General features: G+C 40.5%; 2 protein-coding genes across 3 annotated transcripts; both read left to right on the top strand.

Annotated features, from left to right (window-relative positions):
• Positions 1-52: 52 nt before the first annotated feature.
• Positions 53-3,900, top strand: pigx (phosphatidylinositol glycan anchor biosynthesis, class X). Of its 2 annotated transcripts, none has more exons than XM_021318394.2 (6): positions 53-223; positions 503-587; positions 2,437-2,572; positions 2,675-2,888; positions 3,402-3,502; positions 3,581-3,693. In XM_021318394.2, the coding sequence occupies exons 1-6, from the start codon at positions 160-162 to the stop codon at positions 3,596-3,598; spliced, it is 618 nt and encodes a 205-aa protein (XP_021174069.2). In that variant the 5' UTR covers positions 53-159; the 3' UTR covers positions 3,599-3,693. The 2 variants fall into 2 exon arrangements, with proteins under 2 accessions (XP_021174069.2, XP_012721829.2); XM_012866375.3 differs by having other exon boundaries at positions 55-223; positions 3,599-3,900.
• Positions 3,901-5,024: 1,124 nt separating this feature from the next.
• Positions 5,025-15,200, top strand: pak2b (p21 protein (Cdc42/Rac)-activated kinase 2b). Its single transcript, XM_012866356.3, has 15 exons — positions 5,025-5,337; positions 6,570-6,908; positions 7,029-7,132; positions 8,020-8,170; positions 8,706-8,737; positions 8,827-8,940; positions 9,100-9,232; positions 9,339-9,402; positions 11,482-11,530; positions 11,813-11,925; positions 12,038-12,155; positions 12,268-12,367; positions 12,461-12,657; positions 13,860-13,997; positions 14,133-15,200. The coding sequence occupies exons 2-15, from the start codon at positions 6,731-6,733 to the stop codon at positions 14,217-14,219; spliced, it is 1,578 nt and encodes a 525-aa protein (XP_012721810.1). The 5' UTR covers positions 5,025-5,337; positions 6,570-6,730; the 3' UTR covers positions 14,220-15,200.
• The last annotated feature ends 631 nt before the right edge of the window (positions 15,201-15,831 follow it).

The following is a 15,831-nucleotide window of genomic DNA, read 5'->3' as shown; positions in this document are numbered from 1 at the left end:
GAGGGATTAGATTTATAGTCAGGCAGAAGCAAGGCTTCCATAAAACTAGAAAGTGGTCCTTCGAAGTTCGCTTCCGTAAACAGCTTCTTCAGGAAATCTAACCTCGCAGTATGCGAAATACTTTGAAAATACACATGAAAGTTGACCTTAAAGGTTGTAATGTACTTTCAGCTGTTTTTTGTGCTGGTTTGCTTATGTAAGTGCAATTGTTTGAACCAAGAGGGTAAGTATTATAAGTAGACATCTTCGTTTCTAGCAAGGAAACTGAGCTTTTTCGAAACTTTACAGTCTCACAAGCAAAATAAGTTTAGAGTTTCTGTAAATGTAAAATACAGGCCCCTTGTGAAGTACAACTCTGAAAAGACCTTTGAACAGGAAACATTGTTCTGTAGACAGTTAAAGCTAAGAGCTCATAAATAACTACAACATTGAAATAAATACGGTGAATATTTGCTAACTCTTTCTGATGGGTTTCATCAGTGTAACGTTCACGTCTTTGCAGATGAGCAGGAACACTGCGATGAGCTCAAACGGTGGCTGGAATCCTCCACTGTGTCCCTGGAGTTCAGCAAGAAAGGCTTTCACAGGTAATGGGTTCTACACCCATCATAACATTAGGATCGCTGACAGATGAAGTGATGATCACATTATTATACAGCTTCAATAGTTAGGATATAGTAGGCAGCAAGTGAAAACTTTGTCCTTAACCTTAATGTGACAGAACCAGGAGAAATCGACAAGCATAAAGATTTGAGTGAGTTTGACAAAGCAAAATTGTAGTGTAAGATGAGTGGATCAGAAGATCTCCACAACTATCGCCTAGGTCTGGGCGATACACTGATTTAATGGATTCATTTCAGTTTACAATTTTTTTTTAAATTAAATTTGTGGAAAATTGTGATTTTATTTTGCCAATGCACTCATTGGACTTCTAAGAAGAGATTGGTTTACAACGCTGAATATATCCTTAGGAAAATATATTGTCAAAATATTGACAGCAGAAACTATTTTTAACCATAATACGAGGCACTTTAATTTTATAGTTAGTTTAAAGTTCCACAAGGGAAGTGAAGCCTATTCTTATCTCATTGTGTAATACCACTACCAGCAAACATTATATTTCCGTTGTTTACAATGGCAGTGCCTGCCATCTTGTTTTACAAGCATGTTTCACAGCCCTTTCAATTCAGGTCAACTCCTAGTTGAAATGCTTGACATAAAAGCCCGTATTAAAAATTGTTTCTTTCATTTCTTTTTGTAAACTAAAAAGGAGGGGGAAAAATCACTTAATCGACCCCACCTCTCGCCCATTGACCGCTGGAGATGGGGACCAGTACCCCTCGCGACCCCATCTGGCACAAGCGTGTCGGAAAATGGATGGATGGATGAAGATAACTTAATCGGATCTAATATAATGAAATCTGAGATTTTATTTTTAAGTAATAAAGTTGCTCAGTTTTTTCTGATAGAAAGATGCAAATTTATGGTGAGTAGCAGCTTGTTACGTTTGGCAGTCAAGAATGGAAATCAAATTCCCTTATTTCTGTGGCCTGTTTCTGCAGGATACTACTTCCTGTCAGAAAGCAAAAAAAAAAAAAAAAAAAACGAAACAGCACAACAAAAAGTGGTTGATGTTGAACTAGCTTTTAAATTCCCAAGACATCAGTCCAGTTGAGGGTGTGTTGGATGACAGGAGTCTGACCCATGGAAGCCCAACCATGTAACCACACTTAACCACTGCTGCTTACATCTCTTGGTGCCAGATACACAGCACAGCTTCAGGGGTACTGTGGTTTCTATGACTCGTCAGGGCAGAGCTGTTTTGGCAAGAAAAGTTCAATTCATAAGAATGGCTGACTCCAAAAATGAATGCAGAGTGGGCATTTTAGAAATTGGGGGTGAGAGGAGAATGCTGAAAATAACTGTTGTTCATCATGGCTAACTCTCACCGCTCTCTCCACCACACACAAGACATGCAATGGATCAATTTCTCAAACAGACTACTACACCTCAACCAGCACAGGAAGTATTTCCTCCCTTAGGCCACCACAATGGGGAACAATCAGCTGTTACTGCAATATTAATGCCTGTTTTGCACACATGATTCCTTTTTTTCCCACCGTTTGGTCATGTAAACTGTTAAAAAAAAAAAAAAAACATTTTGGCACTCTTTTACCTTTTGGACATTGTGTTCATTCAAAGTATCCTTCAATATGTTATATTGATGTTTACAGTTTGCTGTACGACCATTACAGCGTTTTAAGTGTTCTATTTTTATGTCCGCTGCTGTAGCAAACAGATGTCCCAGTCTGGGATGAATAAAGCACATCTGTTCTGTTCGGCAGGTGGTCATAATGCCATCTCTGATTTGTGTTCAAGTTATTAGTGACAACGCGCTAGTTGGAGCGTGAGGAACTAATTTTTGTTGTGTTTTAGGGAGGTGACAGCCACTGTTGAGCTCAGACCAGGTGCCCTCAGTGGTGCCAGTGTTTTGCTGCTTTACAGATGGCCAAGTGGTGTCTTTGTTGATCCTTATCAGCTGGCATCCCTGAGGGATCAAAGTAACTGGGAGGTAACACCATGATAAACATGCCACAACATATTTGCTTCAAAATATCTCATAAAGAGTGTATATTTACACATTTTTTATTGTCTTTGTCTTCATTTCTGTAAGATACTGCTAGATTCTGCCATTGACCTAGAATTGCCTGCTCACAAGACTTCAGGATTTCTTACTTATGTGTTTCCCTCCAACACTGGACCAGCTCCCAGCGTCCTACAAGTAACGATTCCAGTACACGGCCGCTACCACGAGCCCTCTTTTGCTGGAGAAACGTTCACATCTGTTCACATTGAACCTCCTGAGCTGCTGCTGCGAACTGAAAAATGTAAACAGTCAGCATTTATTTTTATATTCTTAAATATTAGAGATGCACCCGTCAGACTTTTCATGGTTGATACCAATTACTACGTTCCTTTAAGGTCCCTACCAATTCCCATTTTGGCAGATTGGATTTCTCTGCTCGATAGACAATAAAGAAATTACTAAATGATGTACATCAAAGACTGATTGTGAATTTATAGACTGAAAAGTGTGGATGTCTTTTAGTTTTATTTGATGAATACAAAGAGAATCTTTTTTCAGTGTTTGACCTAATAATAAGAGCTGAATAAGGGAAAATTGTCTGATTCTAACCTCTTGCTGATTGATTGGTGCATCTCTGTCAAATTTACAGTTGATCGTCTAATTTTAAATTAGTAATATTCTTATGAAGGATAACTTGGTTATGCTCTTGTTTTCATCCCATATAAAATCAAAACAATGGGGATGATTTATCTTGTATTGTTGTGTGATAAAATATTGTACAGGTAGTAGTAATTGTAATTTTCTTTTTTTTCAGGCACAGATCTCCATAGGTTTGAGTCTCGCTTTGTACTGGATGCTCCCTGCACTGTTAGCAACTCCAGCACATGTTCATGGGTTAAAAAAACTCTGCAGCAGGTGCCTTTTTACTAAATCTTCACATATCATTTGCTTAAGAACCCAGCTGTTCCATGCTATTCTTTTCTCATTTAAAAGAGATCTTGTTTTCTTTAGGAGCCGAGCACCATGGGGATCCTGTTACCGGTTGGTGACGGTTCAGCGACGAAGCTCATATGCGGCGGGACTCTTCTGGTCACGATGATCTGCTGTGTGACGCTGTCTAAATACATGTTGGAACGTCGAATCATTTAAGCTGCAGCAGTCAAACGAACTTTTGCTCATCAGGGTTATAATGTGAAATAGTTTTGTCTGGGACCAGGATCACTCTCTCTGTTTGCTGTAAACAAAAAAAACGAGCCATATCAGGTGGGAAGAAATTCCAGGGTTTAACATTAAATTTACTCCATGGAGCTTAATGTGACTCAATGGTTTTATTTTATTATTTTAATCTAAATTTTATATAATTTTTTGCATATTTTCTGGTGGTAGGATGCTCAGACAATGGTAAAAGATCACAATTTGTTGTTCAAGCAGCTGAAAAATTGAAAGGATGCATAGAGCTTCAAATGATTTCAAACGTTGATGAAATAAACATGCGTAATAGAAATAAGGAACTTGCATCTCTCTTTCCAGGTGACGGAGCAGACGGAGAAGGTTTTATGATTCTCTCCCTTTTATCTCCTCTTTCTTTCACCTCTACTCTTTTTTTTCTTTTCTTTCTCTTTCACTTTTTGTTCTTCCTTTACTCTCCCATTGTCATGTCCATATAATTTGAAATTCTCCTTGCAGGAATCATAATAAAGCTATTTACAAGCATAAATCAAGTGGAGCACTATGGTGAAAGCTGTTCGCTCCACTTGTAAAAGCAAAATCTGTCGAGCTCTATCTGGCATTGAGATATCAATTCCTATTGCCATATTGCTAGACAGGACACTGGGGGAAAAAAAAAGAAAACAAAAGAAATAAGGAATGTGATTGACATCCCATGCTAATTTAATTTCAACTCAGACCCCAAAGAAATATCCTCATTTTTAGTTGTATATATTTATCTCCGTCTATATATAGACAGATATAAATATCTACTGCTCAAAAATAAATAAATAAAGGGAACACTTGAAGTTACATTGTGTTAAGTGTTCCCTTTATTTTTTTGAGCAATAATAAATATATATATTGTTGCTCAAATAAATAAAGGAAATACCTGGAGTTACATTGTGTTGTTTAAGTGTTCCCTTTATATATTTTTTGAGTAATAATAAATATATATATTATTGCTCAAATAAATAAAGGAAATACCTGGAGTTACATTGTGTTGTTTAAGTGTTCCCTTTATATATTTTTTGAGCAATAATAAATATATATATTATTGCTCAAATAAATAAAAGGAAAAACCTGGAGTTACATTGTGTTTAAGTGTTCCCTTTATTTATTTTTTTGAGCAATAATAATTATATATATTATTGCTCAAATAAATAAAGGGAATACCTGGAGTTACATTGTGTTGTTTAAGTGTTCCCTTTATTTTTTTGAGTAATAATATATATTTAATGTTTGTCCCCACTAACTTTTCTCCCCACTCCATTCATTTGCAGCGCTGGCTCGGAGGGGCCAGGGCTGGGTCGGTAGTTCCGCTTCCCCCTTCGCCATACCGGAATTATCCCAGGGCCGAAGAGACCGATGAAAAGTTGCAACTGTAAATAGTTTGGGCTCGCGTTTCTTCCCGAGGTATCCGCGCGCGGGGTGGACCACGCCGACCACAAATGTTACGTCGGGAGCACTTTTAGCGGATTCGCCATCGTCGTTCCTGGCACGTCTGGGGAGTCGACTTGAAGCGGTGGAGGGGAGAAACTCCGGTGAGCTCCGCCGCTTCTGCGTCGCCTCCGCTAGCCCGCTAGTCTGGAGGAGGCAGCCGCGGGGGCCTCCTTACGTCACGTGTCGGCTTGTTGAAACTATAAATTATTGACCAAAAAAAAGTTTTAAGGTGCACTCGGGTTGTCAGTTAGCGCGAGCTAACGAGCCCGTGGCCGCGTTAGGGTTCACAGGAGCTGGGGTAGCATGTCATGCTAAGCTCAACTCTTTAGCTAGCACACTTGTTGGTCAAGCAGCGGTCCGTGCTAGCATTAGCCTGCTAACGCTCGTTTAAAGAGCATTTAGGGGCAGATAAGAGGGTGGAAACAGGTCTGGGACTGGAAAGGCCACCGAGACGGAGACGAAACGACAAACGGAGAGCTGCTGAAGGCTCTGCTTCACGGTTCAGGGCATAAAGAGGGGAGCAGCCTCCAATGTTTTCATATTCACCGGGACGTCTCTAGTGGAATCCCATAATGAAACGCGACGTAAGGCGTGCGTTTTGTTCACGGCGGTGCCGATTTAAGCGCAGAGACGTTGTTTTAAGCTTTTGGTTGAAAGCGTGGAAAGTTTGAGCAGGCAGAGAGGAAGCCAGGCTACGATGGCAGGACTCATCCCTGCAGCTTTTCTCCTCCGCAAACTGCGGCGCGTTCTGCTAAAAACCTGAAGCGATCAACGCAAAGGAACAATTATCAGGCCAGACACATGATATGGTTATCTAAATAATTCACAAGTAAAACTGGAGGTATGACATGTGAAGTGTTCAGCCCTCTTTATTTCGATAAGACCCAATAAAATCCATTGCAGCTAGTTAGTTTCAGAAGTGGAGTCAGTCAGGTGTGATTTAATGGTGCAGACGGCAACAAGCTGTGGGGATTATTATTATTATTATTATCAATATTATTATTGTGCTGCTGGGTAATTCAGTTGTAAATCTGCGGCATGTCTTGACAATTGATGTTCAGAGTGTTCAAAGACCCTTATAAAAATTAAATCCATGCATCATATTCTTCCCCTCTACACAATCGTGCACTACTTTGTTAGATTTGTGGCTGCAACTTGACAAGCACTTAGGGACCCTTTAGCAAGGCATTGTTTATATTCTCATGGCTTATGTGGAGCAGTTTATTAAATAGTTTTATAGGAGAAAGTGTCTGAACGGTTCAGACACATTCTGCAGTCTATAAAACTTTACTACTGTTATTTTATACTGGTAACACCTTTAATTTCTGCCCAGGTGCCTGTCGGTGCTTTGTCTCACCTCTATGTGAACACTAACGCCCCCGCTGATGTGAGTCTTTCCTCGCCGTTCCCCACCGTCTCCATCCTGAACCGCTTCGTTCGGCCGCCTGCTCAGCCACCGCGCGGCACGCCTCAACCTCCTCCTCCACCGCCGCCATGTGCGATAACGGCGACCCCGAGGACAAGCCCCCCGCTCCCCCGGTCCGGATAAGCAGCACCATCTTTGGCGCCGGCAAAGACTCGTTCTCGGCCAACCACAGCTCCAAACCGCTGCCCTCTGTGCCCGAAGAAAGGAAGCCCCGGAAAGGGATCATCTCGATTTTGGTGGACAAAGGTGACATAGGCGTTTTCGATCTTTTGAAGGCTTCATCCGGCCACTCTCAGATTAAAACAAAGCTGTTTATTCTAAAAGTCACTGCTGGATTTCACTGACACTTGGGTTTCTTCCATGTAGGTAGGAAAAAAGATAAAGACAAAGAGCGACCAGAGATCTCGCCGCCTTCTGATTTTGAACACACCATACATGTCGGGTTTGATGCTGTAACAGGAGAGTTCACTGTGAGTTCTCACCAATCGGGTTGTCTGTCTAGTAACCCGTGAACAAAACACGCCATCTAAAAACCCCTACAAATTTTGTCTTTAGGTGGGGGGATAAAATAAACCATTAGCATAGTGCTGCTTCATATTTGGGGGGTTGCTATGATTTTTCTTCCACTCAGCTTTCTATTACTATCACAGAATACAGCTTTACATGATCAGCAAGCTTCTGTCTCTCTCCATCTTTCTGTTATTTGTCCATTTTTCTGTCTCTATCATGTCTCATTATACGTAGTTTTATTTTGAAGGCAACCCCCCTCTCCTTCTTTCTACTTCTTGTTTGAATGAAAATCTCTTTAAATCTGGAGCTGCCAGAGTTAAGAATACTTTTGAGCGTAAGTTTATTCACTGTTTATTTTATTACATTTGGGATCTGTTTCTCATCCATTCATGGGGTCTATCTAGCAACAAAAAATGGGTTTTCCAAGAATAAAGCAGTCGTCTTTTTCGGTGATGGACTCAGGAAGGTGCATTTTTGTTTCCAACAGACTTGGTGATTTGTGATAAATCAAAGCAAATTGTGTTTTTTTTAGGACATCTGAAAATGACCACAGAGCCGTTTACTTGTTCAGTACGTCCTGTAATGACCTTTTAATGTTTATAAAAATGGAATTTAAACAGACATGATCATCCTCATATCTGTATTAGGCAAATGTTGTCCGTATTTTGAAGTAGTCGGGGCAAAATGTGAAATAAACAAATGTGTCCTTTTCTGTTAAAACAACAGAAAAGGACACATTTATTCCGTTGGATCCTGCGCTCCCAACGCAAGCGACACAACTTCTGTTGGGTTGGGGAAACGCTGGTCATCGTGGGCTAACGTTGTCTTTTGTTTGTGTCCTGCTTAGGGAATGCCGGAGCAATGGGCTCGGCTGCTACAGACCTCAAACATCACCAAGTCGGAGCAGAAAAAAAACCCACAGGCTGTGCTTGACGCCCTCAAGTTTTATGACTCTACGGGCAACGGTCGCCAGAAGTACCTCAGCTTCTCGTCCTCTGGTGAGAAAGATACTTCATCGTGTTTCTAAAGCGCCAGGTCAAAGCTAACATAACGTCCAAATTCAGTTTGAATCAATCTGACTCATTCCAGGGTACTCTAAATATGTTGTCACGTTCAGATCCAACCCAGTTAAAATTAAATAAAACCCAGTTGATCATAAAATATCAGTTTGAAAGGTTTTCCACCTGAGGAAGCCTGTTCATTTACTTTTCGACAATCCCTCTTGAGCAAACAGTGGAAAGGAACGACTTCCTCTTAACAGGATGAAACCTCCATCAGAACTCGGCCCGTTTTTCTCAACTAACTGGGGAAGGAGTCGCAAAAACACAGCCTTACTGAGCCAGGGGTACCTTCTATGGGACATGGAAAAATTAAAATGGTGACATTTAGCGATATAGGGAGCTTAGTTGCCTCCTTGGAGTCATGAAGTCACAAAATCCAATGTATAGATTGTTGCCCTTGTAATGAGCTCCTTGGGGGGAAAACAGCGGCTGTAATTTGTCCTTTTTATCTTTCTTTTTTTTTTTTTAACAGAAAAAGAAGCGTTCCCTGCCGGACCACAGTCTGTAAGTAATCCAAGCTTTTTACCTCGAGCCGTTTTTATTTTTGCTCTCTGTTACAAGCCTGAACAAACGTTGCTTTTCTTTCGAATAAGCCTGTGAAAAAAAGCACCGAACCGTCATCTCCAAACATCAAAGACATCGATGACGACGACGACGATGAAACCCCCCCGCCTATTGTGGCTCCAAGACCAGAACACACAAAGAGTGTAAGTTAGCACCCATAGGTCTGCGTGAAGAAGAGCCGCCATCTTTGGTGTTGTGTCTCAGTCACTCTCTCATTTACCTTTTTAAAAAAGAAACTGGTAAACGTATTAATCTTTTAAGTTTGGATTTGTTTGATTACGTGTTTGGTTGTACCTGTCCAGGTGTACACCCGTTCTGTGATTGACCCGCTTCCTGCTCCAAGTACGTGTGCAGATGGAGAGGCTGCTGCTCGCACTGCAGATAGACAGAGAAAGAAGACCAAGATGACGGATGAGGAGATCATGGACAAACTGAGTGAGTTATTACCAAACTACACGTTAGGCCGACTGTACACGCCAAACGGCTTTCCTGCGTGTAATTCCCTTCGCTTTTCTCATGACCACCGTGATCTGGCTTACAGGAACCATAGTAAGCATTGGCGATCCCAAAAAGAAGTACACAAGATATGAAAAGATCGGCCAGGGGTGAGTGCAGAGGTTTCCTACAAACTCTTATATTTGTAAATGAAGAAGCGAGATAACTCAAGAAAAAAAATATTAGGTCCATTTGAAAATAGTTGCCATTATTGTTATAAGGAACTTTTTTTTTTTCCTACGATGGCATGAAAGAATTAGTTTGCCCTACAAATTTGAACGTTTTTCAGTCGTTTTTCTGTACTACAGTGATAGTAACAATGGGTTTATTCAGATTTACCTTTGCTGCTACATTTGTAAATGTACTGGATTCAGTTTTTTCAGGGTAGAGGAAATCAAATAGAACATCAAATAGAGACAAAATTTTCACTTTTCAAATGAGTGAATCAAGACAAGATAATTGTACAGTATGGCGCCCGTGCATGAAAATGTCATCAGCGTAGCTCAAATTTACTATTTACTGCAGTAAACGCATTATTGTATGTGGCTCAGAATCTTGATGAACTGCACAGATGAAGTTCTATGGTGTGCTTTGTCGCTTAAAAACGTCTATAAACTACTTTTTGTGACAAATTAACGTCTTAAGACCTGATGATTGTAGTCTAAACGCAGGCTTTTGATGCCTGAAACTGATCAGTCTCTCTTTATACAGATATCTTTCCTTCTCCTGACAGATCTGTACTGTTGACCACTGACCAAACAAATATGTTTGAAGAGAAACTGCCTTTTTAAATGTTTAAAAGCCTTTGTTTGGACTAGAGTATTCAGGTCTTAAGGGTGTAAAATAGATAGATTTGTACACTCACCTCTTTACTGCTCCTTACTCCTCCTGGTGGTGGAGAGCCTTTCTTTGCTGCACACAGCCCTGTCCTGTCAACAAGTCCCATGGAAAGGTGAAAAATCTTAGCCTAGATCAGGACCTTTTATCCATGAAACCAAAGCGCCAGCTAACCTAGATTTAGTGACTCTGAGAGTTGTGGCAACGTCGATGGAGACGAAGATTGAGGAAATGGGGGTTCATCTCAGCATTCCACCTTAAAACCAACACTTCTTGATATCCCAATATCATGGCGCCTCAATCGTTATACAAGAGTACATTAGTCATACAGTAGTTAAGATCATTATCATCTCATCTTTAGGCACAAAGTAATTTATAAAAATAGAAAAAAAACAAAAGACTTTTCACCTGATAGATAAATATTAAATCCTTATGGCTCACTAAACATTTTCTCAGCTCCATGTTAGTTTTTCTATTGGGCCATGTCGGTTCATTGCAAGCATGGTTCACCCATAGTTCATCCTGTTCTCAGGTCGGCTTTTTGGTCACCAGTAGTCTGGGGTTTGGTCAACAAAAATGGAGATGAAATAAATCTGCACCAGCCCGGGTTCACCATTGTCCCAACAGTCATCCCGGCTCCTGCAGACCACAGCTTGAACCGTTGATGGGTCTGATGTGTGCTAACGAAGCAGAATCCTGTTTTTCAGTGCTAAGATGTCCTCCTCCATGCTTCGGCCATCGTTTTGATCAACAGTATATCATTCGTTTGAACATTTTCTCCCCCACATTTGTTGTTTGTTTTTTATTTTATAGAAATAGGCAACATTTCAATATGCAACGTTCCCTATATGTCATGAAAAAAAGTTTCCTAACTTGGAAACTTAACAGCGCATCAGATTAAATTAAATATCGCCTAATATTGGATGGTGTGATGGTGAGGTCTTTTAAACGGGGACAATTATGTGTGTTGCCTTAAGTATATTGCACAAACTGAAGGCAGGCAGCCTTACTGACTTGAAACGGTGTTGTATAGTAGAGTGGGTCCAAATTTCTCAACACTTGGAGACTGAAAGAGTCCTGAAGAAGTTGGCAGCTCTTGACTTTTAAAAGTGATTTCAGCAGCTGTTTAATCCAAGTGTGGGCTTTGATTTGTTAAAATAAATTACGCCCTGTATTTCCTGTTGTTGTTTTTTTGTTTTTGTTTTATTTTTAAGGAACTGGCAACCTAAATTAAACATTTAATTATGATTTACTCAATTTTTCATATTTTTTTTTTCTATTTTAGTGAATGAAAAGATGAGTGGATTGTTCCCCAAAATGTGTCTAAAGTTGTCCTTTCCCACTTTTTACAGGGCATCAGGAACAGTATTCACCGCTATTGATGTAGCAACTGGACAGGAGGTAATAGAATAATATAAATATGTCACCTGTAATCTTTCTGTTTTTAACGTGTGTTGCAAAAGCAAAGGGTATTTCAATTTAAATATTAAACCTTTTATTTAAATTGGCCTCGTTAACCCGCTCACAACTGTCAAATTGACAAATTACAAAAACAAATCATCTTTCATGCTTCAGAAATCTTACGGGTAGTAAGATTGAGATTTTTTTTAGTTTTTGCCAGATTTAGTGACTGGCATGAGCTTCGCATTAGGATATTAAAGCGGTGCTAATTTGTTTTGGCAGGTGGCCATTAAACAGATCAACCTACAGAAGCAACCCAAAAAGGAGCTCATCATCAATGAGATTCTGGTGATGAAGGAGCTGAAGAACCCCAATATTGTCAACTTTTTAGACAGGTTAGAATAAAACTGAACCCTAAAGGGTTTAATAGTGTTTCATATGGGGGAAAGCTTTCATTGGTTAATAGGTGTTTCTATCAACCGTAAACCCATGTGTTGTGTTTTTCAGCTTCCTGATGGGGGAGGAGCTGTTTGTGGTGATGGAGTACTTGGCTGGGGGCTCGCTGACCGACGTGGTCACGGAAACCTGCATGGATGAAGGTCAAATAGCTGCCGTCTGCAGAGAGGTGCTCTACATGTTTTACCTTAACTCCTTTCTGACAGAAATCCTACGTTCCGCTGAAGGCAGAACACCACTTTGACCCCCAACCCTTTTTTCTGCCCTCTTCTCCATTCCAGTGTTTACAAGCGTTGGATTTCCTACATGCTAACCAAGTCATTCACAGAGATATCAAAAGTGACAACGTGCTGCTCGGGATGGATGGCTCTGTAAAGCTGAGTAAGTACTGACCGTGCTGATTGCTTTGCAAACAACTTAATCGTTCAACTTGAAATAATACTATTTTTTTTTTTCTCCTTGTTTCCACGACAGCCGATTTTGGTTTTTGCGCCCAGATCACTCCCGAGCAGAGCAAACGCAGCACTATGGTAGGCACGCCTTACTGGATGGCACCTGAAGTGGTGACCAGGAAGGCCTATGGGCCTAAAGTAGACATTTGGTCACTTGGTATTATGGCCATTGAGATGATTGAAGGAGAGCCGCCCTACCTGAACGAGAACCCACTAAGAGTGAGTACAAAGCAGCGCTTTACCTCCAGGTCTGCAGGCTGCTAATTTAGTATGGAGCATTATACAGCAATACATTTCTGTGTTTTTAACTTTTATATTATAAACCACCACAAAGTGGTGGAAATAAAATGAATACTGTTTTTGAAACTTGATTTCATACAAACCTCTGGTTAATTGTGAGGCAGTAAGGGGAAAACACATGGGTTTTAATCCTTTTTATAAATATGAAAGCCACAAAAATGTGGTGTGGATTTTTTTTTCCCCCAGCCCTCAGTCAAAACTATGTGAAAACACCTTTCACTGCAATTACAGTTGGAAATGCGAAACAGCTGAAGCTCAGTCAGATTGGATGGCGGGCATCACTAACGTTCTCTATGGGATTTGGGTTGGGCTTGGCCGTTCTAACACACAAATCTATGCTCCAAACCCTGTTATTTAGCTTCAGAATGAGCTTTATCACACAAACGAGAGATTTGGCTTCATTTTCACACAAAAATAAACTTTAGAGGAGAAAAACAATAAAAAGGACAACCAATAATTAAGATTTTTTATTTTTATTTTATTTTTTATTTTCTTTTTTTAACACGTACAGGTTAGAGAAATGCAGATGCGCATGTAGGTTGTCCCACCGTAAGATTAACCGTTGGTATAATGTCAAGTCTGAAGCAGCCTCTAGAATATTTTCTTCGAGATATGGGCTGTATTTAGCTCAACTCTGACCCGTTTCCCTGTCCCACCCCAAGAAAAGCATCTTAACATGATGCTGCCACCACCATGTTTCACCATGGACCCATCAGACCAGAGCTCCCTCATCCCTGCATGGCGAAACAGCAACAGGACCTCCATCGGCGCATAAACATTTCTGCAGCTCCCCTCGAGTTACCATGGGCCTCTTGGCTGTTTGTCCGATTGCTTTCCTTGTCCCTCCTATCGGTTTAGACAGGTGACAGTGTCTTGATAGGTCAGGTGAATTTTAAAGGCAGTTAAATTACAACAGATTTTATTTAAGGGCATCAGAGTAAAAGGGGGGGGGAGTACAAATGTACACCACGATTTTCAGATGTTTGTAAAATAAATTTGAAACTGTAAAATGTTTTACTTTGCACTACTTTGTGTTTGAAAGTATGTGGTTGTAACAAAAAGGTGAAACAGTTGAAATAAGCTGAGCTCCCAAACCCAACTTCTCTCAAACTCTGTGGCAGGCATTATACCTGATCGCTACAAACGGCACACCCGAACTCCAGAATCCAGAGAAGCTGTCTCCGGTCTTCAGAGATTTCCTCAACCGCTGCCTGGAAATGGATGTGGAGAAGAGAGGCGGAGGCAAAGAGCTCCTTCAGGTAAAGACCTGTGGAACTCATGTTGATGTTTAACTTGATCATGCGGTGTTTTTTTTTTTGTTTTTTTTGTTCTTTTATTAATTAGTTTCTTACTGATGTTTTTTTTTCCCACCAATCTGTGTCCTGGCTGTCCAGCATCCGTTCCTGAAGGTGGCAAAGCCCCTCTCCAGTCTCACCCCTCTCATCCTGGCTGCCAAGGAGACCATAAAGGCCTCTCGTTAACGGGCGAACCCGGCCGCCCTGCCTTACCATGCTGTGCACAGATCTGTGCCAACCGTTTCAATTTTTGTGCCAGACAATGGGCTGAGAGTGACGCGCCAGCCTTGTAAGCCCTGACGAAACCTCACTGTGAAGACCAAAAACCAGGAGCACGACCCCCCACCGCTGTCAAAATGAACTCTTATTCTCTCTTTGACGTCAGAAGACAAGTCAGACTAAAGTGCTTAGCTACAGAGTCAGGCGTAGTTAATTTTTGTACATCAAAACTGGTGACAAGTTAGGACTAGGCTTGTATTTAACTTGGAATGAAGAAGATGCCTAGTTCTGTTTAGTTTTTTTTGGGTTTTTTTTTTAATCAGCTGCCTTAAACAAATGCAAAATGTTGCCTAATGTATTGTTGATTGTGTCTGTGTTGTCTCCAATGATTTTTACTACCTTTTTGGAATTGACATTTTCAGTTTGTCAGTATCGTAGTTATTTTGATACTTGAATTTCATGTTCGTCCCCCGCCTGCTTGGTTTCTATCATCTCCTGCAGTGGAGATCGTGTTTTCCGGCAGACCCGTGTTCGTCTGGTCATTTCACCGTTTTATAGGAAACATTTCAGTGCATTGTTCATCATCATGTCCTTTAGCGGTCTCCACTGCCTGATCTACTGTACCAGTTCCTTCCCCTGTATCTGTAGTGTCCTGATGCCAGAGGCACCACCTCACAGGCAATTAAAATGTTAGATCAACAGGGTTTCGACTTTCTCTGTTGCTATTAAAGTGAGTATTGTATGTGGAACTCTGTCCTTCGTGTTCTTCCAGAATAAACTAGTGCACTTTGCTCCGTACAAAGAATGCGTGTTAGCTAGTGAACCAGTGACCATATCGTGCTAATTAGATGCATAAAGCTACAGAGCCATTCGTTCACTTTATTTTTCTAGTCTACACAACTAACAACTCTGTCAACACACAAATAAACATACCTGGTTTTACTATTATGGATTGGTTGTGAGATTATTTGTGCTGAATGGGGGTAAAAATATTAAATTCTAATGTTTAGATTCACTAGTAACAACAATCTGGTCATAGACAGTAGAACCGGCTCTATAAACGGGTAGAGTGGGCAAAAGTTGTTCTCGAGAGTGAAAAATGATGTTTGGTAAAAAGGGTTGTCATGTCCCAAGTAAATAGTTGATCCTATCTGATTTAATTTGTACAAAACTATGTAATCAGACCATATTGTGGCATTATGTCCACATTCTGGAGATCTTGGAGAGTAAAAAATATATATATATCAAGCAGAAGACACACATTTCCAAATGTAATTTTCTCACCACAATTCTCCGGAAGCCAACATTCACAGCAGGTGTGTGTGAGTTCTAGCTGCACACTACAGAGAGATTTTACTCTTCCACTTTTTGTAATCGTCTAATCAATAAATGAGGAGAAATAATCTTTTACCTACTTTAAACTCTTCGGAAATGTCAACCTTAATGCAACATTTCTGCTTTATTTAACGTAATAGTCCGACATCTGCAAGGTTTTAAGCGACTGTTTTCCCAGTATTTTTACGTCTTATTAAAAGACCCTTTAGTTCACACCTCTTTGCTCCGTTTACCAGCCTCCTTC

Source organism: Fundulus heteroclitus, chromosome 9, assembly GCF_011125445.2.
Source record: "Fundulus heteroclitus isolate FHET01 chromosome 9, MU-UCD_Fhet_4.1, whole genome shotgun sequence".
In the NCBI taxonomy this organism is placed as follows: Eukaryota; Metazoa; Chordata; class Actinopteri; order Cyprinodontiformes; family Fundulidae; genus Fundulus; species Fundulus heteroclitus.
This window is presented reverse-complemented; position numbering and strand designations above follow the sequence as displayed.

What these genes read in the sequence shown, in the direction of transcription:
- pak2b (XM_012866356.3), top strand. Translation starts at nt 6,731, where the DNA reads ATGTGCGATAACGGCGACCCCGAGGACAAGCCCCCCGCTCCCCCGGTC. An exon ending in ATGTAGCAACTGGACAGGAG is followed by an intron (nt 11,531 to 11,812) that starts GTAATAGAATAA and finishes TTGTTTTGGCAG; the next exon opens with GTGGCCATTAAACAGATCAA. An exon ending in GAGGCAAAGAGCTCCTTCAG is followed by an intron (nt 13,998 to 14,132) that starts GTAAAGACCTGT and finishes CTGGCTGTCCAG; the next exon opens with CATCCGTTCCTGAAGGTGGC.
- pigx (XM_012866375.3), top strand. Translation starts at nt 160, where the DNA reads ATGTACTTTCAGCTGTTTTTTGTGCTGGTTTGCTTATGTAAGTGCAAT. An exon ending in CAATTGTTTGAACCAAGAGG is followed by an intron (nt 224 to 502) that starts GTAAGTATTATA and finishes ACGTCTTTGCAG; the next exon opens with ATGAGCAGGAACACTGCGAT. An exon ending in GCTGCTGCGAACTGAAAAAT is followed by an intron (nt 2,889 to 3,401) that starts GTAAACAGTCAG and finishes CTTTTTTTTCAG; the next exon opens with GCACAGATCTCCATAGGTTT.